The sequence below is a fragment of the Dasypus novemcinctus genome, chromosome X (genome assembly GCF_030445035.2).
Source record: "Dasypus novemcinctus isolate mDasNov1 chromosome X, mDasNov1.1.hap2, whole genome shotgun sequence".
NCBI classification, from domain to species: Eukaryota; Metazoa; Chordata; class Mammalia; order Cingulata; family Dasypodidae; genus Dasypus; species Dasypus novemcinctus.
In genome coordinates, this window is record NC_080704.1 from 19603354 (window position 1) to 19626348 (window position 22995).

A 22995-nucleotide genomic window follows, 5' to 3' on the forward strand; every position below is an offset into this window, starting at 1 on the left:
ATAATGGAAATTAAGAGAAGAATCGGTAGAGAAACGGATAAGCCTCCTCACCAGCCTTTCACCCCCTGCCCCCGACTCCTAACTCAAGGCTCACGGTGCCCGTGCCTATAGTTGCAGTTTCTCCCTGAGGACCTGTGTCTGGCCAAGATATTCTGTCTTTTAGGCTTCCCTAGCAAAACTCAGAGCACATACCCTTTATTCATGTGCCAGCTTTGAAGCTTGCTGTGGCTGGGCTTTTCCCTCTCTGTGTTTCTCAAGCATAATTAGAGGGAAACCAGACCAAGGTCTGACTGCAGCAGTGTACCTGGCAGGGGAAGAAGAAGGAAACCCAAGCCTGGCCAGAGAAAACAGGGCCAAGGGATTCTTTTCTGCCCAACTCCCTGCACTGCTCACCAAGTTTTGGAGGTAGCAACTAGCAGTGCTATGTGTAGATAAAGCTTCTCTCTGGAAAAAAAGCCCCAGTTTGCAGCATTTGTTGATCCCTGTGTCACAAATGCTGCTGCCATGGCTGATCTCAAGTGGCCTTGGGGAGAGATGAGCAAGCTCAGCTTACTGGTACTGGTTTGCTCTCGAGTGCATGGCTTTACTTCTTCAGAATCCTTGGGGCAAGATTCTTTGCCCAGGTGAGAGTTTTTGTTTGTATCCTGTAAATGATTTTAGTCGAGGGTGCTGTGTCACCCTAATCCTGTTAGAAATGGGACCGTATCTACGAAGCTGCGAGAGAGGAAACATCCTTCTTGTTTACATTTAGCTTGTGCCACTAGGTGGCACTTTAAGGACATTACAGGAAATTGGCTCTATTGGATTTCTTTTACTTTTTATTGGAGTATAATATGCAGATAGAAAAGTGTATGTTGAATTCTCACTCAGCGAATTCTCAGAAGCTGAACACATTCGTGTAATCAGCACCCAAATCAAGAAACAGAACATTTCTCACACCCCAAGAGCTCCCCTTTTGCCGTTTTCCAGTCACTATCCCCTTTTCTTTGGGTTCTCCCCATTTTAACTTCTAACAGCATAGTTTAGTTTTACCCATTTTCCACTTTATATAAATGGTTGAACCATGCAGTAAATACCCCTATGTCTGGCTTCTTCCGTTCAACTGTTTGTGCAGTTCATCCGTATTGTTGCATGTGTTGTGGATCGTTGCTGTATAGTATTCCATTTTAAGTATGCACATACTACTGTTTAGCCATTCTGCTCTTGATGGCCATTAGGTAGTTTTCAGGTTTTTGGCAATTATGAATAATGCTGCTGAACATTCATGTACAATGTTTTTGAGTGGATGTGTGTTTTCATTTCCCTTGAGTTTGTACCTACGAGTGGAATTGCTGAGTAATAGGGTAGGCATGTGTTCAGCTTTACTAAATACTGCCAAACAGTTTTCCATAGTGTTTGTACTGATTTACACTCCATCAGCAGTCTTCCGGTTCCAGTTCCACATCCTTAGCAATACTGGACTTATTTTATGGCTGGTTCCTAAATTTTACATAATTTTTACAGCTCTCTGGCCAGCCTGTTTCTAATTTTGGTTTTTAAATTTTTTTCATTAAGTGTATTTTTTATTCCCTTGCCCTTAGGGTTTTTTTCCCGTTTTTTTTTTATTAGAGAAATTGTAAACTTACAAAACAATCATGCATAACATGCAGGATTCCCATACATCACTCTACCACCAACACCTTGCATTGTTGTGGAACATTTGTTACAAATGATGAAAGAACATCATCAAAATACTACTGCTCACTATAAGCCATAATTTACATTTGGTGTATTTTTCCCACCAACCACCATATTATTAACACCATGTGTTAGTATTGTACATTTATTATAGTTCATGAGAGAACATTCACATATTTGTAGAGTTAACCACAGTCCATCATCTACCACCGGGTTCACTGTGATATACAGTCCCATGACTTTTACAATCCATCCAAAGTGTGTGCTCAGTGGCTCTGTTTTACCACAAAGTTGTGCTTGTCATCACCTCAGTCAATTTTAGAACATTTTCATAGTTCCAAGAAGAAAAATCCTATACCCCCTTACATGCCCCTATTGTTGACGCTTAGAACTGATATAATACCTTATTTGCCTCTGCTGCCGAAATACTACAATATCACTGTTAACAATAGATCATAAGTTATATTAGTTGTATTTTCCCCATGTATTCTTAATACTTCGTAATAGTGATATGTATTTGTCATGATTCATAGAAGAACATTCTTGCATTTGTACTATTAACCGCAATCCCTATCTCCAGCTAAGGTTTTTAAAAGCCACCTCTGATAGACATAGGTTATGCAGAAAGGACTATGTCAACCCAAAAGGGGACATTTATCACAGCCTGAGTATAAGCTGTAGTAGTTGGAAAAGATGTCATTCTAATGCTCCATCATTAACACAGAGTGAAGGAACCAGGGAAGGAGTTTAAAATATTGAGTGGTAAAATATCAGGTGAGGTCAGGGCTGTGAGGTGCTTTGAAAATTTTAGAGACTTTTGTCATTGTTGCCAGGCCTGTAGATGTCAAGGTGGGGGCCCGGTACAAAGGATTTCTGAAGGCCTCATAACCACCAGCTGCCTTTGGATTGAGATAGTGCAGGGGTCCTAGAGCAATGGCATGTTAGGTTTGGCAAGAAGCATGCATAGGGCATCTTCCTTCACACTTACCTGGTGGGGAACATAAGTTTCAACAGAATCCTGCCATAAATCACCTCACCTGTGAGGTGGTCCGTGTTGTTGAGCACCGATGATGTTGTACCGTGCCGTAGGTACTGTGGGGTTGTGGGGCTCAGACTCGATTGACATCTCCATTTGATTACAAGAAATTGGAAATGAAGAACAAAACCCTGGTCATGGTCAAGACAGTTGTCTTTTAGACCAAAATAAAGCACCCTTAGTCCTTCAGTTGTAACAATAAGTCTGCTTCATGGATTTTGTATATAACCCAGAATCCTCAAGGGGTTCTGCCATGTGACTGCTGTATTCAGGAATAGTTGCCCGTTACAGTTAGTGATTATTCTCTTTCATGGAAACAACCCCTGAGCTCCTCCGTCAGCATTTTCCTGGGTGTCTCCAGTGTTGAGTTGGCTTGCAGTAGAAGGCTACCAGAGGATCAGCTACCGCAGACATTCATTCCAAACCTCCTTAGTTGTCCATGCTGGGTGGTGGTGAAATCCAAAAGACTGATAGGCTTTTATTTTTTCTAATTTCTCCCCTACCATTTTGGTAGTAGTAATATCAGTGGCATAGTTTCAGATTGTGGATTGCCTGGTTTATAGGGATCTGCGTATACTCTAAACTGGAGTCAGCATTTTCTCATTCTAGGTTTTCATCTATTTGGCAAGGAAAAAATTAAGTTCTTTATGTTAAATTGGCTGTTCCTTGCAAAAACAGAAACTGTGCCTGTGAAATAAAACATAATTTTCATCCTAATTCTTATAGCTACCATTATTGAACACTTACTATGTGATTGTGCTTAGCACTCTACCCAGATTATTTCATTTAATCTTCTCCATGTTATGAGTTTGGTGGATTATCCCTATTTTGCAGATGAAGATGCTGAAGCTCAGAGAGGTTACAAATGTATTCCCAGGTCATACACTGAGCAAGTGCAAGGCCTGGATTTGACTCTAGCACCTGCACCCTGTAGCTCTTATTCTCTGCAGCACCAGTTATTGTGGGATGGGTTCTTGACTCTTGTGCAGTGGAATGCAAAACAGTGTTGGGTTCGTTATTGGCCTATTCAACCCATTGGTTAGAGGACCTGCTATTTGATGGCTTTCTGGTTGGGTACTGGGAAAATCGTAGTGAAACAAGACACAGTTCCTGCCCTCTGGGTATGGACAGTTCAGTTTCATTTTTGCCTCTCTCAGGTGCCTTGGGTTATGGATTTTGGAATTGTTCTCACAGAGAATTCAGTCCTTTGAGCCCTGTTAAGGCTCTATTTACTCACTCTCTGAGGCTAGTTATGGAATGATGGTGTGTGTTTTTTTTGTCTTATACTTTTTATGTTGAAATAACTGCAAACTCACAGGTCGGTTTCAAAAATAATACAAAACCCATACAGGGGGAAGTGGATGTGGCTCAAGTGATAAGGCCTCTGCATACTATATGGGAGGACCCAGGTTTGATCTCTGGGACCTCCTGGTGAAAAAGAAGAAGAGAAAGCGTGCCTGTGCAGTGAACCAGTGCCCGTGTGAGTGCCCGCGTGGTGAGCCAGTGCCTGTACAAGTGAGTCAGGCAGCAAGATGATGAAGCAACAAAAGAGAAACGAAGGAGAGAGTCAAAATGATGCACAGCAGAGACCAGGAACTGAGGTGGCACAGTTGCCAGGGAACCTCTCTCCACATCAGAGACCCCCAGGATCGAATCCCTCTGAATCCTAGAGGACAAAGATCAGAAGGGAAGACAAAAAAAGAAATGGATACAGAAGATCATACAACGAATGGACACAGCAAAAACAGGAGGGAAGGGGAGGGGGAAGGGGAGGTGGAAAAAAATCTTAAAAAAAAAACACCACCAAAAACCATACAGGAAACTCCAACATTCCCCCTACCCAGATTGCCATATCCACCAGTTTTAACATTTTGTCACATTTGCCATATCCATCCATCCATCCATCCATCCATCCATCCATCCATCCATCCCTATCTATCTAGCTAATCATATGTTTTCTAAACATTTTAGAGTATGCTGTATACACCATGCTCCTTGAGCATTTAATATTCCCGTGTGCATTTCCTAAGAACAAAGATACATATGGGACCACCTTAGGTACAGTTAGCAAGTTCAAGAACTTTAACATGGGTATAAAGCTTACAGTCTGTAGCAGTTTGATATAGTTATGAATTCCAAAATAGATATTGGATATGTTTGTAATTTGATCTGTTATTGGGCATGATTGAGTTATGATTAGGGCTTTGACTGGGCCATATCATTAGGGTGTTGCATCCCTACCCCTTGGTGGGTGAGGACTCACAGATAAAAGGCATGGCAAAGGACAGAGTTGGAGCTTTTGATGCAAGGGTCTTTGATGTTGGAGTTTGATGCTGAAGCCTGAAGCTGGAGCCCCGGGGAGGTAAGCTCACAGAGGAAAAAGAAGCCAGCCCCAGGAAGAGAGGAACCCTGTGCCCAGGAAGAAGCAAGCCCTGGGAAGGAAGGAACCTTGAACCCAGAGAGAAGCAAGACCCTGGAAGAGAGGAGCCCAGGTAGCCTGAACCCTGGCAGACGTCGGCAGCCATCTTGCTCCAACACGTGGAAATAGACTTTGGTGAGGAAAGTAACTTATGTCTTATGGCCTGGTATCTTTAAGCTCCTATCCCATATAAATACCCTTTATAAAAACCAACCAATTTCTGGTATTTTGCATCAGCACCCCTTTGGCTGACTAATACACAGTCTATAATACTATTTTTCATATATTCAGATAATATCCTTTTGGACCTTTTCTCCATTACTAGGTCCAGTCCAGTCTCATGCATTTAATTATGAATGGTGGTGTTTAGTATAGTCAATATGATGCTGGCCCTTGATTCTGCATCTCCTTTGCTTGGGCTTGGCCACGTGGCTTTCTCGTTTGCCCTTGTTTAGCAGACATGAGGGCTGGGTAAAAGGCACCGGTGAATCTTAGAATACCAATAGGTTGCTGAAGATCACCTGGAGACTACAGCAGGAGTGTCTGCTTATCTGCCTAGAATTTTTGAGATTTGCCTGGATTCTTGGGTGATAGACAAAACTTGAGTTCCTTTTTCTAATCTGTCCAATAGCATGAATATTGCAAACTTGAAAAAAGGTCACCAGTTATCCTTACCACAGCAAAGTTCTGCAATCAGACTACTTAATTTTAAAAAAATACTTGACTTTTCTTGGTTTTTACAACTTGACTTTTAAAAAAAATTCGTAATAAACTTTATTTTTAGAGAAGTTTTAGATTACCAGAAAGTTACATCAAAAGTATAGGGGAGGGGAAGCGGCTGTAGCTCAATCCATTGGGCTCCTGTCTACCATATGGGAGGCCCTGGTTCACATCCCAGGGCCTCCTTGTGAAGGCAGGCTGGCCTGCGCCTGCAGAGAGCTGACAGCCTGAGCCCACAGAGAGCTGGCGCAGCAAGATGACACAACGAAGGGGGAGACCAGCAGATACAGAAGAACGTGCAGTGAATGGACACAGAGTGCAGATAGCAAGCAAGCCGCAAGAGGGGGAATGAATGAATGAATGAATGCCTCCCTGAAAAAAAAAGTATAGGGGATCCCCATTTACCTCACCCCACATATGCACATTTCCCTCTTATTAACATCTTACATTAGTGTGGTACATTTGTTACAATTGATGAACCAATATTGAAGCATTGCTACTAATCCAGGTCCGTGATTTATGGTTCACACTTTGTGCTGTACAGTTTTATATGCTTTGACAAACTTTTAATGTCATGTATCCATCATTGTAGTCTCATACAGAACAATTCCAGTGCCCTAAAAATGGCCTATGTTCCACCTTTTCTTCCTCTCCCTCTCCTCAGAACCTCTGGTAACCACTATCTTTATATCAATGTTACAGGTTCTTCCATTACTACTTGACAATAACTATTAATATAATAACTATAAATCTACACTGGTTAGTGATTACCCTCCTCCCTTATGTTTCTTTATTCCTTGCTCTTGAGGAATTTGGATGATGTCTGTTCTGACTGCTTCAGAATGACAGGGAGCTTAGACCTTATGGAGCAGATGGAATGAGATGTTTTGCTTATAGTTGTAGATGCTTCTAATTTTTTGGGATGGTACTTGTCTATCATCATCACTTTGTTAGTTGTCCTGGACAAGTATGAAGAACTGGAGAGTAGATATTGGCCATAACTCTGCTGGGATTCGGGGCTCAACGGCAAATGAAGTCTAAAGATTTAAGTCCCCGGGACATATTTAATGGGTATAGTGATCATTATAGGTTCAAATAAAAGGGACAAAAGAATCATGAGTAGGGAAATTATACCTGAGTCTAACTTATTTATATTGGAGTCCACCAAAGGGGTGTGATTTCATGAGGTTATATGCCTTGCCTATGGTATCCAGAAGTCCCTAGAGCTCCAATGATCACTTTTAAAAAATCTCTTATTAACTTTTTAAAAAAGATACATAGCTCACACAAAATGTTACATTAGAGACTATAAGAGGTTCCCATATACCCCACTCCCCACACCCCCCACTCCTTGCACATCAACAACCTCTTTCATTAGTGTGGTACATTCATTGCATTTGGTGAACACATTTTGGAGCACTGCTGCTCCACATGGATTATAGTTTACATTGTAGTTTACACTCTCCCCCAATACATTCAATGGGTTATGGCAGGATATATAATGTCCTGCATCTGTCCCTACAATACCAAGGATCACTTTTGTATGAGGTTTTGTTTACTGTGGTGGTTGGTGAAATCTGCCTGAGACATGTATAAGCGTAACCTCCAGAATGACCTCCCAACTTTTTTTTTAAGATTTATATTATTTATTTATTTCTCCCCACCCCCTTGTTGTTTGCATTTGCTGTGTATGTTTGTCTTCCTTGTTTCTTTAGGAGGCACAGGAACTGAACCCAGGAACTCCGATGTAGGAGGGAGGCACCTAATTGCTTGAGCCTCCATCATTCCCTGCTTTGCTGTGTCACTCATGTTTCTCTTCTTGTGTCTCTAGTTGCATCAGCTCAGCACACCTGCTCATCATGCTAGCACACTGTCTTCTTTAGGAGACACTGGGAACCAAACCAGGGCCCTCCCATATGGTAGGCCAAAGCCCACTTGCTTGAGCCACATCCGCTTCCACTGACTCACTTTGAAATCTCTTAGCCATTAAAAACTCTTTTTTATTTAATGCTTCCTCCTTTTGGTCAAGGTCTATTTTCAAATGCACTGCAGGTTGGTGCTTGGTAATAATCCCTTGGTGCCAGGGAGGCTTATCCCCAGATTTAGACAAAATCCTGTTGCTGAAGGTTTTGCTCAATATTTTCTCATTTATTCATGGAACCATGTGGCATACATTCCCTATTACCTCCACGATAAGTGGACGGAAAAGCAATTAAAAAGTGTGTAGCCTGCCCAAGAATGGCGCCACACACATGGAGAGCTGACACAGCAAGATAATGCAACAAAAAGAGACACAGATTCCTGTTGCTGCTGATAAGGATGGAAGCGGGCATAGAAGAACACACAGCAAATGGACACAGAGAGCAGACAACTGGGGCGTGGGGAAGGGGAGAGAAATTTTTAAAGAAATCTTAAAAAAAAAGTCTAGTTAGTTTTTGCAAGAGTACCTGTGGCCTTGTCCAGACTAGGGCCTTGGAGACTTGGTTTTCTCAGGTCTTTAATGAAGAGTTTGGTCCATCAGTGGTCCCCAGTTGGTTTGGCTGGCTACATTAAAATCACCCAGGGAGCTTATTAAAATAGATTTCTAATGCTTTACCCACAGGAGAGTCTGATTACGGAAGACTGGTGTAGTGTCTAGAAGTTTGTTATTTATGAAAATTCCCCAGATATTTCTGCTGTGCGGCCATATTTTGGACTCACTGGGCTTGAGGGACTAGAACAAACAGATTGAGTTGGGAAGAAACCTCTGGTATGTTTGAAGGTTCAGAGAATTTTTATTTGCTCGGACCAGGTTCCACGTGGGCAACTAAATGCAGTTATGATGGAGCCAGGTAATGGAAGACCTTTAAGTGGCTGAGGGATTGCATGGTGCGCCAGAGGCCTCAGGAGCCCATTGAGAAAGAGCACTTTGGTGGATGGTGCTTTGTAAGATTAGGTTCATAGTGGTGTGCAAGGGGGGTCAGATTGAGGAGGAAACTATAGGCTGAAAAAGGCCATGCTGAAGTTTGTGCAGAGGTGCAGGTGGGAGGTGTGATGAGCTTGGGACCTTTGTAAAGCTAACCTGCCTGGGTGGAACTGGAATCTGAGATATTTGTTTTAGGCTACTTCATTTATTGATTGATTGATTGATTGATGTTGGAGTTTTTTGTTTTTTTAAATTTCTCTCCCCTTCCCCTCCCCCCCACTGTTGTCTGTTCTCTGTGTCTGTTTGCTGTGTCGTCGTCTTTGTCCACTTCTGTTGTTGTCAGCGACACAGGAATCTGTGTTTCTTTTTTGTCGTGTCATCTTGTTGTGTCAGCTCTCTTTGTGTGCGGCACCATTCCTGGGCAGGCTGCATTCGTTTCGCACTGGGCGGCTCTCCTTACAGGGTGCACTCCTTGTGCGTGGGGCTCCCCTACGTGGGGGACATCCCTGTGTGGCATGGCACTCCTTGCGCGTGTCAGCACTGTGCATGGGCCAGCTCCACACGGTCCGGGGTTTGAACCGTGGACCTCCCATGTGGTAGATGGACGTCCTAACCACTGGGCCAAGTCCTCTTCCTAGGGCTACTTTAAACAATCCATAATTTGTCAGTGTTGCACTCATCTGCTTTCACTTTTATAATTAATGATTTTTATTGTCATTGTGCCTAGGGCATCTTAAAGAAGCACAGTAAATAAAATCACGCAGAGAAACTGTTGCTACTGCTGCAGGGGAGGAGGGAGAAGGGACAGAATGGAGCCCTTCGTGCCTACAGCACCTCCATCTTCACCCTACTCTCTTATCCTTGGCCAAAGTGGAAGTTGGGAGCAGTGTAGTAGGGATCCCTGGAGTCGGGCCTGCCAGCCTTTGTGGAGAATGCTCCTTTTGAAGGATGGGTGTGGAACATGGTACTTGGTATTCCAGTCAACTAGAAAGACTTTCCTTCATTCCTCTAAGACACAGTTTATAGGTCAGTGTTTTCCAAAGTGTGTTCCACAGAACGTGAGTTCTGCTAGATGGTATTAGGAGTTACATGAGAGTAAGGAGTTGAAGCCAAGTTAAGTTTAGGAACCGCTGTGCTTGCATCATCTCCCCATTCTTCTCCCTACCCTTCACTCTTATGCTATTGTACTAGACCCCAACTCCCAACCATACTAGACTGTATGGGCATCCCTCTTGAGGGAGCACTTTGCCTAATGTCTCAGGTCAGGGTCCCTGGAAGCAGAACCTGAGATGGGGATTCTAGCTAAGTGATTTGTTGAGGGTGTGCTCTTCAGGAAAAACCTGAAAGGAGATGAGGGAAGCAAGGGTAGGGAAGGGGAAAGAGCCAAGCAAGGGTATAGTCTTAGGTAAACTCTGACCTTGGCCTGATCCACAAAAGAAGGACTCTGGTACATGTACTGAAGAGTGACCTGCTCAGATTCAAGCGGGCTGGCCTTTTAGACCCTTCTATCAATCAGTCATTATCTGTGGGCTGCTGGGGGTGGGGTAGGATATGGGTTCCCATCATTTGAGGGTAATTATGTAGAGAAGAGGGCAGCTGGAACTTTTTAGTAGCCAACAATCAGAGCAGGTTGGGGATAAAGGGTATCTCAGTGGGGCACCACAGCACCTACTACATCTGGTTCTGCCTACTAGGTCCCCAGTACCTACTGTGGCCCCTGACACAGAATTCAGAGGTATGAAATAAATATGTGTATAATTGAATAAATGAGTGAACCCTTCTAGTGGAAAAGCAAAATGCTTAATTTTTTAGTCTGCTAGGCTGCAGAAATGGTTTAGCTTTTGACAATGGGAATTTATTAGTTTACAAGCTTTCAGATTTGGGGGCTCAGAAAGTGGCTTCATCAAGGCAATACTTTCTCCCTGAAGACTGGCGAGGCACATGGAAGCATCTGCTGGTCTCTCCCTTCTCTTCTGGGTTTCCTTGCTTTCAGCTTCTTGCTCCATGGCTTTCTCTTTCTTTGATTGAATTTCATTCTGTTATAAAAGACTCCTGAATGAGATGGGTCACACATCTTAAGATCCTATTCATGCAAAGATCCTACTTACAATGGGCTTACACCACAGAAATGGATTAACTTAAAGAGCATACTTTTCTGGAATCCATACTTCTCAAACCATCCATTTAGCCTCCATTAGCCTGTGTTCATTTCTGGGAAGCCACCTGAGTAGGCACCATAATGCCCCATCAATCATGGGAATGGGCAACACCCCAAGCTGGTTCTCCACATCCTGAGTGGCAGCACCTTCCAAGTCCAAGTGATCTATCCAGACTTCTCATTGTAAAACTAGGCTGAAAATGAAAATATATTTGTCATTTGTAGGTAGGGGATATCAGTATTAAAATATAAGATACCTTTTTTTTTTTTTAAAGAACCTTAGCTTGCGTTTCAACGAGAGCTATTGGCTAAAAGGGTGTTTTCTTGTTGCCACATCCTGGCTAAGTACATGATATTTATTACATATGGAGCCTTCAGAAAAGGGCTCCCATTTTCCATATTAATTGTAATCCCAATATTTGTTTTCTTCTCAAGATTCAGGTATCAGATTTCAGTTCAGGCAAACAAAACTTTGGGGCAAGGGCATATTTTTGGGATGGTGTAGTTGTCCTCCCTTTCTCAGATACACTGAGGAAAAAGTCAGCCGCTGAAGTCCTCCTGGCTAATGGGTTATCATTCTTCCTGAAATTGGTGATTTAGAAAAGTCTGAAGAAATAGCAAGAAACCTTCTGCTTTATTCTCCTTTCCAGCTGCTAGGCCTCCTGTATGCCTTATCCTATTGTTCATGAAGGAAAGTGAGATCGTTTATTTAGAAATGGGTCTTTTCATGTCGGAATCTCTCTCTCTCTCTCTCTCCCTCTCTCCCCCTCCCTCCCTCCCTCCCTCTCTCTCTCCCCCCCTCTCCCCTCCACCCCCCCCCCCCCAGGTATGCGTTCTGGCTAGTTGGTGGCAGAAGTCAAGATGGGCCCTCAGGTGCAAGTTGCATTCCTCAGCACAGTGTTTTGAGGTTATTGAGCCCTTCCCCAGCCAGGAATAAAGCCCACATTTGGCTCGCAGATCTTGGAGAGTGATTGCATTGGGGAGTACTCCCGGGAAGCCAGGGTGTGTGTTTGCGTTTCCCCAGACTCCTCACAGTGGATGACCGTTCCCAGGCACTTCAGACTCGGCATGTCTGAAAGTGAGCTCCTCCTCAAGCCTGCCTCTCCCTCGGTTCCTGTCTTGGGGATTGGCTCTAGTGTTCTTGTGGTATCCGAAACTGAAATTCTGGGGGGTTGGGGTAGAGGAGGCCCTTCTTGAACTTACTCTTTGAACCTCCTCCATCCCCACAAATCCTCCTCTGGCTGGCTCCATCCTGCTTAATCCTCAGGTCTCAGCCGAGACCTCCCCTTTTCCTGAGTCATTTTTGACCCGTGGGGCAAGATGTTCCCTACATCCCACCATAGTCCTTGTGTCCCTGAAATGAAATTGCCTGTTCATATCTCCATCTTTCCAACTTGACTTAAAGCTCTTTGTAAGCAGGGATCTCACGTGTTCTGTTCATTCTGGAATATCTGTCTGTGGTAGATGTTCAGTAAATATTTCTTGAATGAGCTCTCAGGCCTAAAAGCTTCTGAGGCTGTATAGCATAGTTACAAAACCTAGCTTTGGCGCGAAGTCTGAGTTCAAACCCTCCCATTTGTATTTTCTGGGGTGAGTTCCTTACCTTCTTGATCCTCAGTTTCTTCACTAATAAGATGGGGCCATAACTACTTCTTAGGGCATGATGTCAAAGTGAGATAACCCATACAAAGCACTTAGAGCAGTACCTGACGCAGTTACTGTTCAGTGTTTCATAGTGTCTTTGCAAAAACCTATTGGTACAACTATGATCATCATCCTTAGTGGCAAGGGGAAGGCCATAAAAAATACTTGGAGCTAGAAACCAGGCATGTTGAGTGCCTGCTTCACAGGTTCAGATGTGAGGGGTTGGATAAGAACCATGGTCTCTAGCTAGGCACTAGGGCTGTTCAAACCTAGGAGCCGATGGAATTACGCTGGGAAAGAATGAACAGGGAGGGGGAAATGGGTCAGGGGAACCAAAGACATAACCTTGAGAAATCCTGCGTTTGTGAGATAAGAGAAATCAGTAGAGGAAATGGGGAGATAATGGTCATAAGTTGAGGCAGTCCAGGAGACCAGGAGAGGTGGCTTATTGGGCACCAGGGCAGGATTTCTCAAAAGGTAGTCAGGGGTGACCTGCCTGGCAGAGGTTCAATGAGGAGAAGACCAGAAGAGGCAACTGGAATCTGCTCAACAGAGAGTGGTAGTGCTCCTGGGAGCACACCATTACAGCAGAGTCAAAGGCAGAAGCCACACTATCCCAGATGTTAGAGTGCTGGGAGGGACACAGTGGGCACAGACACACGAAGGCAGTTGTTTTGCTACAATGTGTGTTTCTGTAGCACAGCTTGTTTATGGGTAGAGGACTGATGTCAACATGATGTGGAGTCACACAGTTCATGTGCAGTTGTTTCTGTTATTTTTTCCCCTCTCTTCTACATCACTGATTCTTAGCAGCTGGAAGCATAGTATTTTAACATAGATGAAGGTGGCAATCCAGGGACACTGTGGACCTTTATGAGATGCCAGTTGCCCGGGCTCTTCCACCTGGCTGGCTGGAAAATGTTTTTGGGGCATTCTTGGCCAATCTTTGTGCATTTAATTGTTGTTCCATAACACTTAGCTGCCCCAGCCCTTCTGCTTACTCCTTTTGTCAAACTTTTGCCATTTTTAAAGGTAAAGGGCCACATTTACTAGAGGGTTTCTTTATTAGGAATTTAATATTGAAAGTTGCAGTGTTTTTATTGTGATTATTTTTTGTTAGTACTCAGGGTAACATCTTTTTTGAGATGGTGAATTTATTCTATACTTCAGTCTCCAACAAACTGGCTCTGATTATTGACTAAGGTCTCTATTCCACTTTATTCCATTTACTCTTATTTCTGAGCACCATGGAGAATAGTATATTCAAAAATATGTATTTCTCAACTTTTTATTGTAGTAACCAATGTCGAGCACAAAACTTTCCTTTATAACCACATTCAAGTGTATAATTCAGGAATGTTAATTATATTTACAGTATCATGCTACTATCACATCCATTACCCGTCCTTTTTTATTACGTCAAACAGAAACTACTTACCCATGAACTATAACTCCCTCTTCCTACTCTGCTCCCCTAACCCCTGATAACCAATAAACCACTGTCTATCTCTATGAAGTTTGCTTCTTCTAGGTATTTCATATAAGCGAGATCATAAAATATTTGTCCTTTTGTGTCTTGCTTATTTCCCTCAACATGATGTCTTCAAGATTCACCCACATTGTAGCATATATTAGTTCTTCATTCCTTTTTTTATGACTAAATAATATTCCATTGTATGGCTGTACTACATTTTGTTCATCATCCGTTTTTAGGCACTTGAATTGTTTCCATCTTTTGACTATTGTGAAGAATGGTGCTGTAAACATTGGGGTACAAGTGTCTGTTCGAGTCCCTGCTTTCAGGTCATTTGGGTATATACCAAAAAGTGCTCAGGTTAACCTTTTTAAGTTTTCTTTCCCAGTCCTATTTTTCCTGTGAGCCCCATTATTTTTAGAGTTTGAGCTTGTGAAACTTTTTTGGGAGTACGTACATCCCGTTATAGAAGAAACTGCCTTTGACTCTTTTTCCTAAGTTTCAACTCTGCTGGAAAGAGAGATGGGAGGGTTTTTCTGTGGAAGGTTTTTCCCAAGGATCAGCAGACCTGACCATGCTTGGCCAGAATGATCAATAATTTAATTTTCCCTTAGTGTCTATTTTCATAAGTGCTCTTCACCCTAATTTAGGTTGTTGTGGTTTTGCCTTTTTATCCTCTCTGTGATCTCTTGCTGCAGTCTGAACAAGCATCTGAGGCCGAGTTACACCCGCCGTTGACCAGAATCCCTTCTCAGGCTGCAGAAAGTAGTCCAGCAAAGAAGGTAAGCCGAGCTTCATGAGCCTCATAAACCTGTTAGCAAGTCCATTCTTTTCAGGTGCTCACATCCTGAAATGAATGTTAATGATCCAGATTGCCTAGAATTTGGATTCTTTTTGAAGGTTAGGGTCCTGATGCTTCCTGGGCTTAATCCCTTGCCGCACCTCCCAGCTAAACCCCAGGGGCCTTGCTTTCTGCAAGATCAGAAGGTGTGTGGGGAGGGACAGATGTCTTGCAGAACCCCACACACCTGCTAAGCCACTGTGAGCACCTCTTGGGGGATGGGGAGCCCCCTCATATATCTTTGCACCTGGGTCCTTTCTTCCATCCCGGTGCCTTCACCTCTGCCCACCCATGTCGCTGAGCCGCCTGTCATCTGGTCAGCAAGCACCACTCACCCATCATGCTCTCCTTTCACTGTCTTGCCCCATCCTCTCCCAGGCCCTTCTCCCATCAAAGAGGTTGGGCCTTAGGCTCCGGAGCCCATGGAGACCCGGCCTCCAAGGAAGCGGGCGGGCTGTCTCCTGCCTGAAGACACTGGCTCTTTCATTTGAATTTGTGTAGGTTTTGGGGGGTAGGAGGTTGAGGGGCACATCTGTAAGACCTTTACTAACTTAAAAAATGTATATTCCCCAAAACCCCAAAGTGAGGCAGGAGCCAATCTTATCCTCAGTTTAGAAAAGGCCCCAGGCAGGAGATGCACACTGGGTCCGTGTGAGTTTTAAAAAGCAAGAAGAGGTAATAGACTGCTTGAAACATTAAAAGAAGGGGGAGCAGACAAGACAGAGGTCCCACTGGCACCTGATGCCTACATCCCACCAGCTGTTGCTGCATCATGACCCAGTCACATATTCTGGGGTGTGGCCTTGGGGACTATGGTAAAGGAACACTGGCATGATGGGGGGGGGGGCGGCATGCCATTTCATTTTTAAACATTTTTGTGTTTTTGCTTTGGTTTTGTTTTTAAGCCACAGGACATGGCATATTCTCAGCCCCCATCAAAGCCCATCCGTCGGAAATTTAGACCTGAAAATCAAGCTCCAGAAAACCAAGAGCCTTCTACCACTGTAGGTGGGCCAGCTACTGTATCAGCTGTGAAACCCCATCCAACAGTCCAAAAGTAAGTAGAACAGACAAACAAGAGCAAGGTCAGATGCTTCCTTTTAAATCTGCATTTATATATATAGGTAAATATGTTTATATTTACACTCTCACACACAGAAGGAGTTCAGGGTCATAGCTTTCTTTACCTTACTGTCTCTATGATGGGATTAAAGTCTTCCAGTCACAGAGAAGGAGGCTTCAAAAACTAGAGAACGAAACCTACCCTAAAGAGTCAAACAGGTAGTCACCTGTGGTATGGTTTGCTCTCCCTCCCTTCCCCCATTCCTACCCAGCTCTTCCTTGTGCTGGCCCACATTTTCCTGGTAATGTAAATGGTATTTCTCCTCTTCGCCTGCCTCATCTCATGCTCGCCCAGGGCCAGTTGCTGTTTTCATGACCCTCAGATTCACCTTTCTGTCCCTACAGCATGCATTTTTTAAAAATCCCCACTGAGTTTCAGTTGATCATCTCAGCAGAGAACGGTCACAGGCAAAGCCTCCAGCTGTGATGGACCTTGGAGAGAGGGAAAGGTGCTTGTGGACATGGCCAGGGACCAAGAGAAGTGCTGCACACAAGTCATCCTTCTCCACAAGGCTTTGGCTTTAGAAGAGCCATGACTTGCCTCAATTCCCTTCAGCAAACTTGAGGGGGATATTCAGGGTAGAAACCTGCTGCTGTGTGTGACTTCAGGTGAGCCTGGTGGGTCACTAATGTGAGTGCTCAGGCTGTGGTATGGCCTAGCAGTTCTCAGGCTCTGCTGCTGGTTTTCTCTTGCATATACTATCATGGAGAGAAAAGCAACCCCTACCAGGTGATATGGGTGGTGTTGGCAACTCTACTTTAAAGCCAAAGTCAGGAAGCGGACTTGGCCCAGTGGATAGGACATCCGTCTACCATATGGGAGGTCCGCGGTTCAAACCCCAGGCCTCCTTGACCCGTGTGGAGCTGGGCCACGTGCAGTGCTGATGCGCGCAAGGAGTGCCCTGCCACGCAGGGGTGTCCCCCGCGTAGGGGAGCCCCACGCGCAAGGAGTGCACCCCGTAGGGAGAGCCGCCCAGCGCGAAAGAAAGTGCAGCCTGCCCAGGAATGGCGCCGCCCACACGGAGAGCTGACACAGCAAGATGACGCAACAGAAAGAAACACAGATTCCCATGCCGCTGACAACAACAGAAGCGGACAAAAAGAACATGCAGCAAATGGACACAGAGAACAAACAACTGGGGCTGGGGGTGGGGGCGGGGAAGGGGAGAGAAAAAATTCTATTAAAAAAATATATATATATGAAAAAAAGCCAAAGTCCTCCCAGGACTCCACAGTCCTCTTCTACACATGATTTTGTTTTTTTCATACAGACATATCAGTGCATAAAGAAAATATATTTTGTCCTTCATTGGGCGCTTTCATCATTGTCTTCCAGCCACCCTCAAACCCGGAGGATGGCTTCCAATCAGAGATGAAGATCACAAAATTCTTCCATCTTTTACTCCACCATTCCACTACGATCTCAGCTTCATGGTCAGTCGAGTTAGTCAGTGGTGGCTACAGCATCCGTAGGAATGGATGGCAGGACATCTAGCAGAGTACAAGAAGAATTTTTTCTTTTTCTTTCTCTAGCTCTTTTTTCTTCTTTTAAAAAGCAGCTTTATTGAAATATCATCCATGTACTATACAGTTCAATCATTTAAAGGATATAATATGGTGGTTTTTAGTTTTTTTTTGGTATATTTGGAGTTCAGCAACCATCACCAAAATATAATTTCAGAACATTTTCATCACCCCAAAAAGAAACTCCATGCCCATTAGCAGTGACTCCCCACTCACCCCCAAACAGCCAGCTCTAGTGAATGACTAGTCTACTTTCTGTCTGTATAGATTTTCTTGTTCTGGCCATTTTGTATAAATGGAATCGTACAACATTTGGTCTTTTGTGTCCGACTTCTTTTACTTAGAATAATGCTTTCAGGGTTCATCCATGTTGTAGCATGAAACGGAATCTGATTATTTTTATTGTGAGTAATATTCCATTGTATGGATGTGTCCCACATTTTATTCATCCATTCATCAGTTCATGGACATTTGGTTTTTTCCCCACTTATTGGCTATTGTGAAAATATTGATATAAACATTTGTGTACACATTTTGCATGGCCATATGTTTTCATTTCTTGGGTATATACCTAGGAGTGGAATATCTTCTGTGGAGAAATACTATTCAGATCCTTTGCCCACTTTTTGTTGGATTATTTTTTATCTTTTTACTTTTTGAGCTAGGACATTCTTTATATATATATATTCTGGGTAGATGTCCCTTATAAGATATATGCTTTAAAAATATTTTCTCGTATTCCATGTGTTGTCTTTTCTTTTTTTTTTTTAATTGATTTTGTAAAAATATTACATTAAAAAAATATGAGGTCCCATTCAACCCCACCACCCTCACCGCACCCCTCCCCCCCCCCCCCAAGCAACACTCACTCCCATCATCATGACACATCCATTGCATTTGGCAAGCACATCTCTGGGTATCTCTGCACCTCATGGTCATTGGTCCACATCATGGTCCACACTCTCCCCCATTCCATCCAGTGAGCCCTGGGAGGATTTACAATGTCCGGTGATTGCCCCTGAAGCACCATCCAGGGCAACTCCAAGTCCCAAAGGCGCCTCCACATCTCATCTCTTCCTGCCATTCCCCATACCCATCAGCTACCATGTCCACTTTTCCCACTCCAATGCCACCTTTTCTCTGTGGTCCTTGGATTGCTTGTGTCCGTTGCACCTCTATGCCAAGAGGAGGCTCAGATACCACATGGTTACTGGATGCAATCCTCCTGCTTTCAGTTGTAGGCACTCTAGGCTCCATGGTGTGGTGGTTGTCCTTCTTCAACTCCATCTTAGCTGAGTGAGGTGAGTCCAATAAATCAGATTGTAGGAGCTGGAGTCTGTTGAGGCTCAGGGTTTTTTTTTTTTTTTTAAGAGTTATTTATTTATTTATTTCTCTCCCCTTCCCCCCAGCCCCCCCACCCCGGTTGTCTGCTCTCTGTGTCTATTTGCTGTGTCTTCTTTGTCTGCTTCTGTTGTTGTCAGTGGCACAGGAATCTGTGTCTCTTTTTGTTGAGTCATCTTGTTGTGTCAGCTCTCTGTGTGTGTGGCACCATTCCTGGGCAGGCTGAACTATCTTTCGCGCTGGGTGGCTCTCCTTACGGGGCGCACTCCTTGCGCGTGGGGCTCCCCTACACGGGGGACACCCCTGCGTGGCACGGCACTCCTTGCGCGCATCAGCACTGCATGTGGCCCAGCTCCACACGGGTCAAGGAGGCCCGGGGTTTGAACCGCGGATCTCCCATGTGGTAGATGGATGCCCTAACCACTGGGCCAAGTCTGCCACTCTTCATTTTCTTGATGGTATCATTTGTAACACAATAGTTGTGAATTTGGATGAAGTCCAATTTACCTTTTTTTTCTTTCATCACTTGTGCTTTTGGTATTATGTACAAGAAACCATTGTCTAACTCAAAGTAATAACAATTTGCCCCTAAGTTTTCTTCTAAGGGTCTCAGGATTTTAGTTCTTACATGTATGTCTTTAATCCATTTTGAGTTCATTTTTACTAGGGGTGCGAGGCAGGGGTCCAACATGATTCTTTTGCATGTGGGTAGCCAGCTACCCCAGCACCATGTTGAAAGGAGATCTTTTCTTTTATCTGCCTGTTCTTAAGTGTTCCTTACCGTGGGACTTTCTCACTAGTGAGGTGGCCGCATGGTGGCAGGCTCAGAGGACTGATTCTCAAGCCAGTGGCTAGCGCCTGCCAGCAATACCATTAGTGCTATACATGCAGGGATCTATGCTTTGGGATCAGGGAACTTTATAAAACTTCTTACTTTCATCCCTAGACCAGTTTATTGTGAAGTAATAAGAAGTGACTTAATATTGGTAATTTTTTAAGACCTGGAGAGAGATGACCAGACATATGATGGTTAGTTTATATAGCCCTTTCTCAGTGAGGGTTCTGGGAGAGAACTAAGCTCTGATACCCTTAAAAATCCATTGCATGGGAAAGCAGATGTGGCTCAATCGATTGGGCTCCCGTCTACCATAAGGGAGGCCCTGGGTTCGCTTCCCAGGGCCTCCATGTGAAGGCAGGCTGGCCGATGCCCACAGAGAGCTGATGGCCTGTGCCCACGGAGACCTGATGGCTCATGCCCATGGAGAGCTGGTGCAGCAAGATGATACAACAAAGGGAGACAGGCAGACACAGAAGAACACATAGCGAATGGACATAGAGAGCAGACAGCAAGCAAGCGGCAGGGTGGGAGGAGGGGAATAAATTAAAAAAATAAATCTTTAAAAAATTGCAACTTGTTAAAAAAAATTCATTGCATATAATAAGTTAACCTTCCTATGCATCTAGAGTTGGAAAATTGAAAAAAGAGGCTCCTCTGAGCCTGCCACCATGCGGCCACCTCACTAGTGAGAAAGTCCCATGGAAGTAACACTTAAGAACAGGCAGATAGAAGAAAAGATCTCCTTTCAACATGGTGCTGGGATAGCTGGCTTCCCACATGCAAATAATTTTCTATAGGACTTACTTCTCTCATAGAACACCAATTGAGAAAGGCTAAAAAGTAGGTCAGGGGAGCAGATGTGGCTCAAGCAGTTGAGCACCCACCTTCCACATGGGAGGTCCCAGGTTTGGTTCCTAGGTGCTTCCTGAAAAACCAAAACAGCAAGCGAAACAAATGAAAAAACCAACTCAGGGAAGCCGATGTGGCTCAGTGGCTGAGTGCTGGCTTCCCATATATGGGGTCCTGGGTTCAATCCCTGGTGCTTGGTACCTCAAAAAAAGATTAAAAGGAGGTAGGTCAACTGTAAAATGGTCATCAGCTTTTTAAAAAATTAGCATTAGAACCAATCTATTATAAGGAACAAATTGTTCTGCTTCAGATATCACCATTGTCTATTCCATTTAGAGCAAAGGAACTAGTTAAAATATTGTCCCCAAGTGAGGTACTGAGTACAGCTGATGAGTAACAAAGATCTCAGATTGTATCATCATTAATGAACTGCCTAGCAGGACAAAGGTGGGTTTCTCTTAGAAACAGTTGGACTTAGTTGTTTCTTTTCTACATCATGTTCCTCCTCTAAGAATGGAATTGATTGTGCAGTTTGAAGGCTGAGGATATGGCATGCCCTCACTTTTGGCTGAGCCTGTGCCAGCCTCCCTGGCCTCTGCTCTTCTCTGTAACCCCAGAAGGTGTTCCCAGCAGTCAGCGTGGCAGTGTTTGCTCGATTACATGACACTGTCAGTGCATTTGAGATTCTGTTTGCTATCCCTCCTGAAGGAAGTACTCTGGTCCTTCTGGACTGTCAGGGGATTGATGATTGGCACCCCTAATTCCAAGTGGGGAAAAGATAATTCAGTTCTTAGAAACCTTAATCAGATTTTCTTGGGAGAAATCAGGACCTAGGGAGAAGGCTAAGATTTTTCTCACTTAGGAACTCTAGTTTATATTCCTTAATGAATTGGTTCAGCCATGTTAAGAAAAACCATAAAACAGTGGCTCAGATAACATAGAAGTTTCTTTCTTTTTATATAAATTCTGGGTTGGTGAGCAGTCCAAAAATGTTGAGTAACTATGCCCAGGGACACATTTACTTCTGTTTTATTGTTCCAGATTCCCTTGGGGATTGCCTTTAGCCACATGGTTGAAGATGGCTCATCACCACTAGGTCCACGTTCCAAGTCATGGGATAGGGAAAGAACAAATGGAGAGAAAACAGGCTTCTTTTATGGCCATGAGTCAGAAGTGCCACATGTCACTTCACTTTGATCCCATTGGCCTAAACCTAGACACATGGTCACACCTAGCTGCAAGGGAGACAGAAAATTTAATTTCTAGTTGGGTGGCCACATGCCCAGCTCAAACTGAGGATGATTTGTCACTAAAAAAAAGAAGCCAAAAAAATAGGTTTTAGGGGATAAGTAGTCTACCTTGAAACCTTACTGGAGAGTGCCTCACAGTGATGTGGTTCTAGAATTTGATAGATAGCATGCCGCAGAATAGAATTGGTCAAAATAAATGGCTGCTTGACGTTATACTACCTCATCTTCCTCCTTGGAAACCAGACCAGTTATAGCCTGGCCTGGAATAGTGAATAAAAACATCGGGAGACTCTGAAGGAGCAAACTCTAGAAGCAGCTCTTAAGAGGGTGAAGCCAATTAAATGCTTTTTGCACAATACTTGAGAGGCGTTCTGGAAATGACTTTGGTATCTGGATTTGGGCCTTGGGCCTGATCATTATCTTTGCATTATTTAGGACTTCTTTGGTAGCAGATAATAAAAATTGACTTGAGATAGCAAAGCCATATTCTTTTATTATAAGGCTGTAAGGGTGATTCATGAAAACCAGTGGCAGGAATGGGTTGGAAGAAGGAACTGCAAACCTTTTGGGGTTCCTTCTTATTATTCTCTATTTTCTTAGAGTGTATCTGTCATATTTCTCTCCCAAAGATTTCTTCACCACCTCCATCTCCAGGGATTACATTCTTTCTGTTCAGGGCCCAGGCTGAACTGAACTCTTCCCCCTAACTCCACATCTTTAGGAGACAGAATCTGCTCAGGTCAGTGCAGGCCAACATTCAAGTGTGAAAACAGAGGTTAGGGTTTCTTATGACAACAGGACTGCCAAGGGCCCATCCCTGAGGAGGAGGGGGAATGGGGAAGGAGACATTCCCAGAGACGAGAAAAACTTGTCTGCTGGATACAAATGCATGGTGGTAGTTTAAGGAGGGAGGAGCATCCAGTTCTGATTGACATTGTTTTTCTTATTTATTTTGAAATAATTATAGAGCCACAGGAAGTTGCAGATGTCATTCAGAGAGGTCCTGTGTATCTTTTGCCTATTTTCTCCCAACAGTTACATTTTATCTGACTATACTACAATATTAAAACCAAGATATTGACATTGGTAGTATATGTATATATTTCTATGCCATTTTATGACATGTAGATTCTTGTAACCACCACCTACCCACCACCATAATCAAGATACAGAAGTCGTATTCACTCTCCTCCCTGC

General features: G+C 43.8%; 1 protein-coding gene across 13 annotated transcripts in view; it reads left to right on the forward strand.

Annotated features, from left to right (window-relative positions):
• REPS2 (RALBP1 associated Eps domain containing 2) overlaps positions 1–22995 on the forward strand; it is a 323649-nt gene that overhangs the window by 213218 nt on the left and 87436 nt on the right. For all 13 annotated transcript variants that reach the window (XM_058291435.1, XM_058291431.1, XM_058291430.1 and 10 more), the window contains 2 exons: positions 14732–14815; positions 15780–15931. In XM_058291435.1, the coding sequence (XP_058147418.1) occupies positions 14732–14815; positions 15780–15931 (236 nt within the window). The remainder of the gene's footprint in view (positions 1–14731; positions 14816–15779; positions 15932–22995) is intronic.